Source organism: Gopherus flavomarginatus, chromosome 5 (assembly GCF_025201925.1).
Source record: "Gopherus flavomarginatus isolate rGopFla2 chromosome 5, rGopFla2.mat.asm, whole genome shotgun sequence".
NCBI lineage: Eukaryota > Metazoa > Chordata > Testudines > Testudinidae > Gopherus > Gopherus flavomarginatus.
The window spans coordinates 55,610,050-55,624,456 of NC_066621.1; the positions used below are offsets into that span (position 1 = coordinate 55,610,050).

Consider the following 14,407-nt stretch of genomic DNA (forward strand, 5'->3'; position numbering starts at 1 on the left):
TTAAGCCCTGGTGTGATTGGCCAGTTGAGTTCATTAACCACAATCAGCTTCTCCTGGGGCACTAATTAGCCTATAAGTGATCAGAGTGCAGGCTCACCTACTCACTAGCTGCACTCTATCACATCATTAAACAGCCTATGTTAACTAATTGATAATCCTTTGGAATTAGATATTTGATGTACCACTGTCATGTTTCAGAGATTTGATATGGCAAGCTTTTTGTAATAATTCTAGAGTCGTACATTTTCTTTTCGTGAAGAAAATAGTATTGATCTATTACTTTTATACAAGTTCTACAATTTATCTAAAATTTCTTATATTTCAAAAGATAAGCCCTTTAGCATTTATTTTTAATGTCAGTAAATCAAATAGTGTGTTGTCCAGAGCATATAACAAAACTTTTTCTTTATCACTGAAGCATAATTATACTTCACTTTGCCACCAGTCTAATATACCTTTAAACCTTATTCTTTTTAGGTAACAGGGCGTGATGTACTAAAAGAACGAAGTACAAAACCTGTCAAGATTGCAGAAAGTGATATTGATGTAAGTATCAAACATCAATTCAAAACCCTGTCAAATATAGTTACTTTAGCATTTAGCTGTTTCTGTTACACTATAATTGTTCTCATTCTGATCCAAATGAAAATGAAATTTGTGCTACAAAAGAAGGATTTCTTTCTTTTTTAAAATCTAACTTAAATATATATGGTTTTATTGGTAGGTCAAGCTAAGCGTTTTCTGTGAACAGGACGGGATTCTACAGGACTTGGAAGACAAAATAAGATCCCTTAAGGAAAATAAAGTAATACAATTAAAATTTTTGTGTTAACAATAATAATAAATTAATTATCTTGAACAAACCTTAAAGTTTCTTATCCAGGCTTTTGGGACTCCAAACCAAGCATTAGATTATTGTAATGTACCAATATTGTAATAATTCACTTTGGACAGTTTATGCAACTCTTTTGTTAAAGAATGAAAATGGTATGTTTTGAATATTACAGATGAGTAATGTATTTGGAAAATATATTTTTAAAAAAGTTTTAATAATGCATATTTTAAAACTACAAACATTTATTTTTATGTGACCTCCATTACAAATTGCTGAATGCACATTTTCAGAATAGTTTTGTTTTTCTTTTTAAGTTGACAATGGTACGGGGGTGGGTCAAGGAAAGGGCTCAATCTATATCATTATTTTATCACAATTATAAGATTGAAAAAAAGTCTCACCAGGGAGGCAACCGTGTTATCACAGTTAGCAATGTTTTAAAACTTGTGCTAACAAGAACCATATTTAAATACCATTGTAGGTAGTGTGATTGCACTAGCATTATGCAAAAAGCTATAAAAAAGGAGGGTTCTGGGGGCTTGGGGTCTTCGGCAGGGGGGGTCCTTCCATTCCGGGACCCGCCGCCAAAGTGCCCCGAAGACCCACTGCGGGGGCCACCCGCCTCAGAATTACTGCCAAAGCGGGACCCGCTGCCAAAGTGCAGCTGGGTCTTCGGCAGTGGGGGGCCCCCGCGACACTTCGGCGGCAGGTCCCGGAATGGAAGGACCCCCTGTTGCCGAATTACCGCCGAAGACCTGGCTGTACTTCAGCGGCGGGTTCCGCTTCGGCGGTAATTCGGCGGTGGAGGGTCCTTCTGCCCCGGAGCAGAAGGATCTCCGCCCCTCCTGCGCCAGCGAAGACTGGGAGCAGAAGAAGCTCCGGGGGCCCAGGCCTGCAAGAGTTTTCCGGCATCCCTGGAGCAAGTGAAGGACCCCGCTCCAGAGGCCCCAAAAAACTCATAGGGGCCCCTGTGGGGTCCGGGGCCTGGGGCAAATTGCCCCACTTGCCCCCCCTCTAGAAGCAGATCCTGAGTTATTTCAATGTAGCTAAGCCAATTTACAACAGTTGAGGTTTTAGCTCCAAATGTCTCAACCAAACTTGCAGTAACTTCTTTGACCTGTTTGCTGCTAAGACAGAGGTTCTCAAACGTTTGTATTGGTGACCCCTTTCACATAGCAAGCCTCTGAGTGCCACCCTCCTAATACATTAAAAACACTTCTTTATATATTTAACACCATTATAAAAGCGGGGACTGGGGTGGAGGCTGACAGCTTGTGACCCCCCCCCCAGGAAATAACTTTGCAGCCCCCTGAGGGGTCCCGACCCCCAGTTTGAGAACCCCTGTGCTAAGATCTTCTTGTTCCTCCCCCCAACATTCTTCCTTCCTTCTGTTTATATCCCATATAAAAGTCACATAGTAAACGTTAACAAAAGGACCATTTCTTCCCTTCTCCTCCTTTCATTGTGTGTTTATAAAACTAACACTTTACTAGCTTTGAGCCCTACCTATATACTCTGGGGCTGCTGAAATTAAATGTGCTCATTAAAATGAATGTCTGAATATAGTAGGTAAATTAATTAATTTAGAGGCAGTTTAGAAAAAAAATGCTTTCTACTGTTTGCACAGAAATTAAACATGAAACATTTCACCCCCATTGGTTAATGTTTTTGAAAGGTACAAACACTAAAACGGATTTATAATGGCAATTGTGTTGCAACTTAGTGGTTGCTACTGTGATGGCCCAACGCTTCATACCTTCCAATAATCAGTTTCCTTCTTTATCATCTCAGTAAAAGGAAAATCTGTGATCCTCGTGATTTAGAGGAAAGACTTGAGAGGTAGAGAAGATCTTTCATATTCTCAGTAGTAAATCAGTACAGACCCATACAAATATAAGTCTATTGCTATTTTCGTTTTTTCTTTAGGACCAGCTGGAATCTGTTTTGGAGGTTTTGCATAGACAGATGGAACTGTACAAAGACCAACCACCGCATGCAGAAAAAATTTCTTCCCAGCAGAGACTTTTGCAAGAGGACCTCATTCATATTCGGGCTGAAATATCCAAGGCGTCCACTGTATGTGTTCAGTGCTTCCAAAGAAATGCTAAACTAAGCGCTAGACTAAAATGAATTACTTTTCAGACATAGGGCTAAATCCTACAAACCAATTTAGATAATGTTGTAGAATATGAAAACAAATCATGCAGATCTGTCTTTTTAATGGAAGTGTTAATTGCAAACCTTTGTTCCAGTCTCCACTGGTATCCTGGTATAAACTAGATTAGTGGTTTTCAAACTTTCTGGGGACGTAGCTGAAGAAAATTGTTGATGCCCACAACCCAGAGGAGCTGGGATGAGGGGTTTGGTGTGTGGGAGGGTCTCTGGGCTGGGACAGAGGGTTGGGGTGCAGGAGGGGGTTTATGGCTCTGGGATGGAACTGGGGATGAGAGGTTTGGGGTGTGGGAGGAGGCTCTGGGCTGGGGTAGGGGGTTGGGGTGCAGGAGGGGGTCAGGGCTCTGGGGTGGGATTGGGGATGAGGGGTTTGGGGTGCAGGAAGGGGTTCCAGGTTGGGGGGGGCTCAGGGCAGGGGATTGGGGTGTGGGGTTGGAGCGTGGACTTATGGGTTTTCGTCTGTCCTGGCACCGTGGACAGCGCTGCACCCTGGAAGCAGCCAGCAGCAGGTCTGGCTCCTAGGTGGTGGTGTGCAAGTGGCTTTGCTCCACTCTCACCCTCAGGCACCACACTCCCTTCCTCCCCCCCAGTTCCCATTGGCCAGTTGGTGCTTGGGGCGGAGTCGCTTCTGGGGTGCAGCGCGGTGTTGAAACAGGTAGGCACTAGCCTACCTTACCTGGGCAGCACCACTGGTGGGACTTTTAATGTTCTGGTCGGCGGTGCTAACCAGAGCAACTCAGTGCCACTATTGGGTCACAACCTGAAGTTTGAAAAATGCTGAATTAGATTCCCTGGAACTTTTCTAGGCAGAAAAAGGAGTTGGGTCTTACCGTGGAGTATTAGCCAGTATTTTCTCTCTCTCAGTTACCACAACCTAATAAGAATAAATTTTAATAAAGGCACCACATCAAATTAATGTTATGTTTCATTAATAGGCCACACAAGAAAGGGAATTTTAAACCCACCTAGCACTCTGTACTCAGCCATATAATACCTAACTCCTACAGTACATGAGGACAGTTTTTAGAAAACTGCCTCTAAAATTGTACTCACACGTCTTGTGTGTATAAGTCAGGTAAATTAAAATGTCTACATCATATACTTGCACATATGCAGTGTTTTGTGTCTGCAGACAACGCACTGTTTTATGGGCTGTGTTGAAATTTTACATAGAGGTGCGTAAAATCAAATCATCTTCCACTATTTTGAGTCAGAAAGCAGAATGTACAGCTGCAGATGTTAGCCATAATGTAAATGACTTAAGGATCCTCTGGTGGCTCTGACTCGGGGGTGAATTTGTACCAACATTTTAGAACTCTTTTAAAATAGTATGTTCAGTTTTACACATAACAGAAGTAAAGTGAACAGGGAATTGAAATTAAGTTGTCTTCCTTCAAAAATTCATATCAGTGCCTAGATTCCTTTGAATGCCTGCTTTGTCCTTAAATAACTAATAGAGCACTCTGTGTTTGCAGAGTATCAAAACATTTCTAACTAAAGATTCTGAACTCTGTCCTGCAAGGTGTGGAGCACTCAGGCCACAACCCAGTAAAGCATTTAAGCTCATGCTTCACTTTAAGCTCATATCATTACATTCTGTTCAGAACAGATCATTTTTCTTTTTTCAATGGAACAACCTAATCCTTAAGGTTAAAAACATGCTTATTTTTTAACTGGCTGAAAGATAGAGTGCTGTGTACCTTTTATTGCTTATTGTAGGGTTGCATTGAAACCTTTCTCTTTGCCAACAGGAAATGGAAAATGCTTGGAATGAATATCTGAAATTGGAAAAGGATGTGAACCAGCTGAAGCAAGCCTTACAGGAACAGATGAACAGATCATTCTTTCCTCAGGTGAGTCTGTTTTCAGGTACTAAATTACTGTTGTTGAGATCTCGACTGAACTCGAAAATGATTAACTCCTGGGAGGAAGTCTCTCAAATGCTTGTTCTGTGTGGGGAATACTGGAGGGTTCCCTGCCTACTGCTCCTGCTGGACATATCCAAAGTCAGCAAAATATACTTCAAGATACCTAGCTAGCTTGAATGAAACTTGTATTTAAGAATCTCATATTAGCTTTAATATTAAATACAGAAACAATAATTTGCTTTTGTCCTTTTGTTTTTAAATTAATTTTGATACGGAAAATTTAAACGTGCCATATAAATATATTCCTGAGCAAGGAGACATGCTTGAAAGAAGAGTCTAATAGAGAAGTACTAAACATAGGTTGACATTTGTAACAGGAAAATAATTAGAAATTCTGCAGAAGTTTCTTCTTGGAGAATTAACCATTGGTTGAAACCTGGAGTATGAGATCCTGCTAACAATGATATAGGAGAGTAAAGAGAACTAAACAGAAAAATTCTTTTTCCTAAAATCTCAGCATCTATAATTTAGAAGTGGGAGTGGGGGAGGAGTTAGAAGCATTACCTGGCAAAGGATATGGGGAAATCCACTGGCAGGGCATCAGTACTAATGCAAACCTGAGAACATACATGGATGGGGAAGGACCATTAAAAAGTCACTATTTACTAGCACCATAGTGTGGTATTTAAAATATTGGAAGTCTCTCCAATCATACTGTTCATACAAGGCTATTGTAATGAATGTCCCATGATTCAGGTATTGTATTTACAGCTGCAGATGTTTGAAACTGTTTCTAACAGATCCTTGTTATTCCTGAACTTAGGATAAACATCTAGGAAGATATTCATTTTCTATATGTTTAATTCCTAAATGCTGCTGACTCCTGGTATTCTTAACTCTGAAGTATCCACTAATGCCTGTTTGTATTCTACATTCTTTTGGCTCATAAAGTAGAAAAATGGTGGTAACATAGCAATGAGATGTCTAGCTTTATTTTTAGTGCTGTAAATGTTTTTCATAACGTTGTGTCTGTGCAAATTTGTCAGTATTTTATTAGATGCTGTCATTTTTGACATTAATAACTTTTTAATTTATAAGTCTGTGCAGGACTCCCTAGTTTTCCATTTATTTGATCTGTCTTTGTTGGTTCATCTATCCATTTTTAAGGTCATCAGTCACTGACATGCTATTTTCCTTACTTGTTCTCTGTCATGTTGGGATATTAGTGGATGGTTATTACTACAGATCCCTTGTAAATTGATACAACTGTTTAGAACTTATCAGTGATTGAAAGTGATCTGAATTTTAAACCAATTATTTAATTTTGAATCATGCAGAGAAGTGCTATTTTCATCTGTCATCTTATTTGCAAAACTGAATGTGCAATGCCAGATTTTTTCTACATACCCGTTGTTTGTAATTATTGCTTTTTATCCTTAGAGCAAGGTAGGTTGTTGAGGGTATTTTTACATTCTTCTTTACAAAGCATTATCTTAAACAAAAAAGCAAAAACAACAACAACAATGTGAGTATTCATTCAAATTCCTGGCTATTTATCTGGATATTTCCTACCAAAAGACAACAGCAGTTATATTTTAAAATTTTTATCTGGTTACACTGTACTTCTGACCCATTATCAATTAGTCCGTTTGTTTTGATTGTTATCAACTAAACCTCTTCTATCAAATTATGGGTTTGAGAAGCTTTTTATAGTGTATCATCCGTCTTAAATTCCATTCCCTTGCTTCTAAAGAAATCATCTCTCAACCTTGATGCCTGGGCAGCTTTGAGTGCCAGAATATTATTGAACTGAAGCCAACTGTATAACTTACCATACCAAAGAAACTTAATTAACTTAGAGTTAAAGTTGCCCAAATTCATGTCCTGTCAACTCAAAAAAACCATTAAGGAAATTAATACCGGTCATATCTCGATACAGAATACACTTCACCAAAGGTCAGAATTTCAGTTGTGCATTTGAACATCGTCAGGAACTGGGTTTTTACATTGTAGTTGATTATACATTCTCCCTGTGCCCTCCTTCCATATCCTAACCCTGTTCCCAATAGTTGGAAAGGACAGGGAGAATTCCATCCAAATTGTTTGAGTTGCTAGTAGTTTGACTACGAAGGCAGCATTTTCCCCGAGGGAGCCTCCACTGTCTCATCAGAGGGACCCTTGATCTGATACCTTAGCATGACTCTCGACACGGAAGATTAAGATGCCCTATGGGGTAGGGAGGACATGGATAGAGAGTGGCATTGACATTAACATGGGAAGTGGGTGAAGCAGGCTTTCCTAGTTGCTAGTTCAGTTGTCTAACCTAATTCCCAAGCTGTTTTCCTGATCCCTCCCGTTGCATGTTTTTTTTTCTTTTTTATCTTTTACTAACATGAAGTTCTTCTTTCATTCCTGTCTGTCAGGTCAACAGTGACGATGGGGCAGAGTGAAGTCTTTCCATCACTCTCTATCTTGTGCCACCTCCATGGCTTCATTCATCTTTAACATTTTCATTCTATGTCATTCTTTACCATGTTTATCCAGCTCATCTTTGGTCTTCCTCTATTCTGAGTGTCTTGCAGTTAGGTATGTATCGCCATTTATAGTGTCCTTTCTGGGTCCATTCTTAACATCTGTCCATACCATTGCAATCATCTTTCTGGAACCTTCTGTAACAGCATTATTTCTCCAAAGCTGTTTTCCTGTCTCTTCCTTTTTTATTTTCTGCTGTCTTGAAACTCTCAGTATTCCCGTCCACCAGTTCATATCTACAGTCAAAATCTTTCGTTCATGGCCGTTCTTCATACTTTGGTATTCCGACCTGTACAGCAGTATTAGCATGACAGCGTATGTGAGACAGCTGACTTTTAATAAAAACAAATGTCTTTAGCCTTCTAGATCCTGCAGAGTTTTCCGAATGCAATACTAGCTGGTCTGATTCTTCTTTTTACATCATCTTCACAATTCTCATTCTTCAATACCAGTCCTCCAAGATACACACATTTTTCCACTTATTCTAGTTCTTTATCTCCAAGTTTGGTATTTACCTTTCTCTTGTCTTCTCGTTGCCATAATTTTTGCCTTCTCCATGCTGATCTTTAAGCTGAATTTCCTGCTTTTCCAGTTTACCTTATTGGTTATTCTTTGTAAATCCTCCTTGATCAATTCTGCAACCTCGGTGGTTGTGTTGTCAGTTCCCAAAGCCTTTTTTTTCCCCCCAAACTTTCTATCAAGACATTTAATACAACTTCTAAGAATTCCAGATTCTCCTCTCCTTTGTTTGTGCTGGGAAGCTTCTCCAGGATCATTTCATCTACTGTGTTCTTTGCATTATATAGCTCTTCAAAATGTTCTTTCCATTGTTTATTCTTTGCTTGTTCATCCTCAGTTATTTGTCTGCACTTGTCATTCACCACCACCATCTTCATTTCATATATCCCTTTCAGTTCTCTTATCTTGTGATATAACCAGTGTCCTTCTAATTTTCCCACACATGTGTGGAATGAGTTTTGTTATGGTCTCCAATATGGAGGTGACACATCACCTTCATATTGGTACACATAACAAAATTAATGTGGTGGGGGGGTGTGAATGGTTCGGAATGTGGGAGAGGGCTCAGAGCTGGGGCAGAGGGTTGAGGTGCAGGGGTGTGAGGACTCCTGCTGGGGGTGTGGTCTCTGGGGTGGGGCTGAGGATGAGGGGCTCAGGGCTGGGGATGAGGGTTGGGGTGCAGGCTCTGGGGTGGGGCCAGGGATGAGGGCTCAGGGCTAGGGCAGAGAGTTGGGGTGTGGAGGGGTGAGGGCTCCAGCAGGGGGTATGGGCTGTGGGGTGGGGCTAGGGATGACGAGTTTGGGGTGCAGGAGGGTGCTCCAGGGTTATGCTAGGGAGAGAGCAACTCTGGGACTGGGGCCATGGGATAAGCGCCTCTTCCCCGGCCGCAGCAGGTGTGGGATGGGTCTGGGTTGGGGTCGGGGGAGGGGAGACCAGCCCAGTCACTGGTGCCTCTACCTTAGCAATGATCTTTCATCGTCCACCGAGAACCAATCACAAAGCCTTCTCTCCGGGGCCAGGGCATGTGGGCCAGCACAGAGTACAAGTCCCAGCACACATTACATCCTGGAATGGGAAGGTCAGAACAGCAGGAGGTGCCTGATAGTCCGTGCACCTTCACAGCTCTAAGCCAATTAGAGCACTCTTCACCATGAGCCGTGAGAATACAAACCAAACAGCGCCTGAGTTGGTGTGAGGATTTGGACCAATTAGTGCCTGCCCCAGCCGCAGCAGGTCTGGGATGGGACTAGTTTCCGGGTGCCCCTCCTCTGGCCGCAGCAGGTTGGGGTCAGAGCTGGGTTCAGGATGTCCCGACTGCAGCAGATCCAGGGCTGAGTTGAGGCCGGGGGAGCAGCGCCCCGGTCCCGGCAGGTCCCGGCTGGGCGGGTTCCCTGAGCACCTGCGTGGCACTAAATAGGCTGCTGCACAACCCCACAGCTTACAGGGAATTTAGGATACAACCCCATATCACATTCTCTTATGTATTCTTCTGCTTCTTTACCTTGTTTGCTTATCCAATTGTTTCTGTCTCTCTCCGCTTTCTGTTTTATCTCTCTGGTCAGTTTTTAGACTTGTCCTCATATTTTATTCTCCTTCAGCTTCCTAAGCTTGTCACTTAACAGCAGCACTTCATCTATTATCCACCTTGGTTTCTTCATTTTGGCCTTGTAGCCCAACATTTGTAATCCTACTTTACACTGTTCCATGTCTCTTCAACTCATGTTCCATGTCTTATTTCTTCATTCAGTAGTGACAGAATGTTTTCCTCACGGCTTCTTCGCATTCTTTCCTAGTATCTGGTGTGGCTGAATGCACCCCTCTATTTACACCCTACACACTATTGTAATAATCCTTGTACAAAATATGCCTTGTTGAGGTATCATTTGAAAACTAATAACTAGCTGGTCAATAATATTCTTGTGAAATGTATGTAGCAACATTATATGTAAAATTATGAACATAAGCTGAAGTTATGACTGAAATATGGTTACCAAACAAGTCTGGGTATTGGATAAATTTGTTTCTCAAAGGCAAAGAACAAGGTGATGCTCTAGCCAGCTGTCAAAGCTGTCAAGTGGCCATTTTTTGGCAAAGAAGTGGGGCAGAAACAGATCAATCTATATTTTAGCAGCCAACAGCATGGAACCTCTTTCACCACAAGACTCCATGACTCCAACCTCACAGCAGCCATGAACTATATCTCAGGGTAACCCTCTGCAAAACACATTTCAAAGGGTGACTGGAGTATAAACATGAAGTATAAAAATACCCCCAACGTGTCTCTCCCTATCTATCGCTCTTTCAACTAAGAAGATAAAAGAAGTAGCCATTTGACTTTGGGAAAGATCCTAACCTGAAATTTGGTCAGCCTTGTTGCTGGCAGCACGTGGTAAGAATTTTATCTTGAACTAAGTCAAGTTTAAGTTTTAGTACTAGAAAGTGTTTTTATCTCTGTCACTTGTTACCATTTCTGACTTTAGTACCTTGTACTTGTACTCACTTAAAATCTATTCTATGTAGTTAAAGTCTATGAGACTAAATTAATTTAAGCTCAGAAGGGACCATTGTGATCATCTAGTCTGATCTCCTGTACATCAGAGGCCAGAGAACCTCACACATGTCCTCCTGGAATAGATCCATAAAGTCTAGCTGAGTTGCTAAAGTTCACAACTCATGATTTAAACATTTCAAGTTACAGAGAATCCACTATTTACTCTAGCTTAAATCAGCAAGTGGCCCATGCCACAGGCTGTAGAGGAAGGCAAAAAAATAAATAAAAAAACCCGAGAGTCTCTGCCAGTCTGACCTGGAGAGAAATTCCTTCTGGACCCCAAATATGGCGATCAGCTGGACACTGAGCATGTCAGCAAGACTCACCAGTCAGACCATCTGGGAAAGAATTCTCTATAGTAACTCAGAGTCCTCTCCATCTAGTGCTCCATCTCCAGCCTCTGGGGATTTTTGCTACTAATAGTTGCAGATGGGCCATATGCCACTATAAGCAGTGTCATCGTACCATTCCCTCCATAAATTTATCAGTCTCATTCTTGAAACAGCTTAGGTATTTTGCCCCACTGCTCCCCTTGGAAGGCTGTTCCGTAATTTCACTCCCCTGATGATTATAAACCTTTCTCTGGTTTCAAGCCTACACTTGTTGATGACCAGTTTATTTCCATTTGTTTTTGTGTCAAAAGTGGCACTTAAATACTCTTTTCCCTCCCTGGTCATTATCCCTCTGATGTATTTATAGAGAGCCATCATATCTCCCCTCAGCGTTCTTTTGATTAGGCTAGCAAGCCAAGCTCCTTGAGTTCCTTTCATAAGGTAGGCGTTCCATTCCTCTGATCATCCTAATAGCCCTTCTTTGCACCTGTTTCAGTCTGAATTGATCTTTCCTAAACTTGGGAGTTTGGGGTTGCACATAGTATTCTGTGATGGGATGTTAGATGGAATGGGATCTGAGTTACTACAGAGAATTCTTTCCTGGGTGCTGGCTGGTGAGTCTTGCCTATATGCTCAGGGTTTAACTGATCGCCATATTTGGAGTCAGGAAGGAATTTTCCTCCAGGGCAAATTGGCAAAGGCCCTGGAGGTTTTTCGCCTTCCTCTGCAGCTTGGGGCACGGGTCACTTGCTGGAGGATTCTCTGCAACTTGAGGTCTTCAAACCACAATTTGAGGACTTCAGTAACTCAGACATAGGTTAGAGGTTTGTTATTGAAGTGGATGGGTGAGATCCTGTGGCTTGCATTGTGCAGGAGGTCAGACTAGATGATCATAATGGTCCCTTCTGACCTTAAAGTCTATGAGTCTATTCCAGATGAGGTCTCACAGTGCCTTGTATAGTGACAATAATATTTCCCTATGTCTACTGGAAATACCTTGCCTGATGCATCCTAGGATTGCATTAGCCTTTTTCACAGCCTCATCACATTGGCAGCTTATAGTCAACCTGTGATCAACCAATACACCCAGGTCTTCCTTTTCCTCTCACTTCCAATTGATTCATCACCAGCTTATAGCAAAAATTCTTGTTGACAGTCCCTAAATGCATGACCTTGCACTAGTCTATTTCAGCCCATTTCTTTTACTTCAGTTTTCAAGGTCCTCCAGATCTTCTTGTATGATATTCCAGTCCGATCCTGTTTTCATATTAAAAACTTCCATCACCAATAACAAGTCTTGTCCTAAAACTTTTTATATAGTTTCCTGTAGATTGTTATAAAATGCTTCAATTTCTTCCTTGGGTGCTGCTAAGGTTGCTTCATATACTTGTACTATCATAACTGCAACAGATTTGATTTGTGTATTGTCAATAACCTAGTCCCAGATTTGGACCTTAGCGTCCAAAATATGGGGGTTAGCATGAAAACCTCCAAGCTTAGTTACCAGCTTGGACCTGGTACTGCTGCCACCACCCAAAAAATTAGAGTGTTTTGGGGCACTCTGGTCCCCCCAAAAACCTTCCCTGGGGACCCCAAGACCCAAATCCCTTGAGTCTCACAACAAAGGGAAATAAACCTTTTCCCTTCCCCCGCCCCCCCAGGTGCTCCTGGAGAGATACACAGAAGCAACCTCCGTGAATCTAAGCAGAGGGAGTCCACCCTCTCTAATTCCAGTCCTGGAAACAAAAGCACTTCCCTCTTCACCCAGAGGGAATGCAAAGTCAGGCTAGTAAATCTAACACCCACAGATCTCCCCCTGACTTCTTCCTCCCACCAATTCCCTGGTGAGCTGCAGACCCAATTCCCTGGAGTTCCTCACTAAAGAAAAACTCCAACAGGTTTTAAAAGAAAGCTTTATATAAAAAAGAAAGAAAATACATACAAATGGTCTCTCTGTATTAAGGTGACAAATACAGGGTCAACTGCTTAAAAGAAATATGAATAAACAGCCTTATTCAAAAAGAATACAATTTAAAGCACTCCAGCAACTATAGACATGTAAATACAAAAGAACATATAAATCCCTATCTGATCTTTGGTACTTACAACTGGGAAACAGAAGATTAGAAAGCAGGAAACAGAAATCACTCCTCATAGCTGAGAGAGAGGCAGACAGAAGACCCAAGAACTCAGACACAAACTTCCCTCCACCCAGAGTTGAAAAAATCCTGTTTCCTGATTGGTCCCTTGGTCAGGTGCTTCAGGTTACTTTTTTTTTTTCAGGTGAAAGAGACATTAACCCTTAGCTATCTGTTTATGACAATCTCACCTTCAGAATACAAGATACTGAGTTAAATGAAATGAGAGCCTGGCTTGCCTTTAGTTTTAGCATCAACACAGCTCTGTCCTGGTGTCCATCATCTTCTCTTCCTGATGTCAATATCCTATGTTCATCAAAGTAGACCATGCCAGACTAACCTATCTGGTCTATCTATCTTGGACAAGATAACTAAATTTTGTAGGCAAGGAAGAGTGGTAGATATAATACATCTGGATTTTAGTAAAACATTTGATATGGTCTCCCATGGAAAATTAGTAGTTAAGCTGGAGAAGATGAGGATTAGGACAATAAATTGTAAGGTGTGTAAGGAACTGGCTACAGTGAAGACAGTGAGTTGTACTGAAAGAAGAACTATTGGGCTGGAGGAAGGTTACTAGTGGAGTTCCTCAAGGATTGGTTTTTGGGACCAATCTTATTTAATATTTTCATTAATGATCTTGGCATACAAAGTACAAATGTGCTAATGAAATTTGCGGATGACACAAAATTGGGGGGCATTGTCAGTACAGAGGAAAATTGGAATATTATACAGAAAGAATTGAATTGAGGACTGTAGTAATAGAAATGGGATGAAATTTAATACTTTAGAATGCAAGGTCATGCATTTAGGGATTAACAACAAGAATTTCTACTATAAGCTGGGAGCGCCTTAGTTGGAAATGGCAGACGATAAGAGAGACGTTGGTGTATAAGGCTATGTCTACACTGTCCACCTTACGTTGGTGCAGCTGTGCCGCTGCAGCCACACCAATGTAAGGTGCTCTGTGTAGCTGCTTTTTATTTCTGGGAGAGAGCTCTCCCGGCAAAAAAATAAAACCACCTCCAATGAGAGGCGGTAGCTTCATCGGCAGGAGCCCAGCTCCTGACAACGAAGCATTGTCCACACCAGCACTTTTTGTCGTCAAAACTTTTGTTATTCGGAGGTGGAGTGTGTTTTTTCACACCCCTGAGTGACACAGGTTTTAACAACGAAAGTGCAAGTGTAGACATAGCCTTAGTCGATTGCAGGATAACTACAGGCCACTAATGTAATGTGGCTGAGCAAAAGGCAAGATGTGTCAGGCAAGGGATTTCCAATGGAGATAGGGAAGTATTAATGCCACTGTATAAAGCAGTAGTAAGACCTCATCTGGAATACTATGTATGATTCTGGACACCCATGTTGAAGAAAGATGGACTCAAACTGAAACAGGCACAGAGAAGGGCTACTAGGATGATCAGGACAATGGAGAGCCTGTGGAGACTAAAAAAACTTGG

General features: G+C 41.6%; 1 protein-coding gene across 5 annotated transcripts in view; it reads left to right on the plus strand.

The window, feature by feature from the left end:
• Positions 1-14,407, plus strand: part of PLEKHA7 (pleckstrin homology domain containing A7) — a 295,587-nt gene that overhangs the window by 252,405 nt on the left and 28,775 nt on the right. For all 5 annotated transcript variants that reach the window (XM_050957092.1, XM_050957093.1, XM_050957094.1 and 2 more), the window contains 4 exons: positions 478-546; positions 725-805; positions 2,762-2,911; positions 4,759-4,860. In XM_050957092.1, coding sequence (XP_050813049.1) covers positions 478-546; positions 725-805; positions 2,762-2,911; positions 4,759-4,860 — 402 coding nt within the window. The remainder of the gene's footprint in view (positions 1-477; positions 547-724; positions 806-2,761; positions 2,912-4,758; positions 4,861-14,407) is intronic.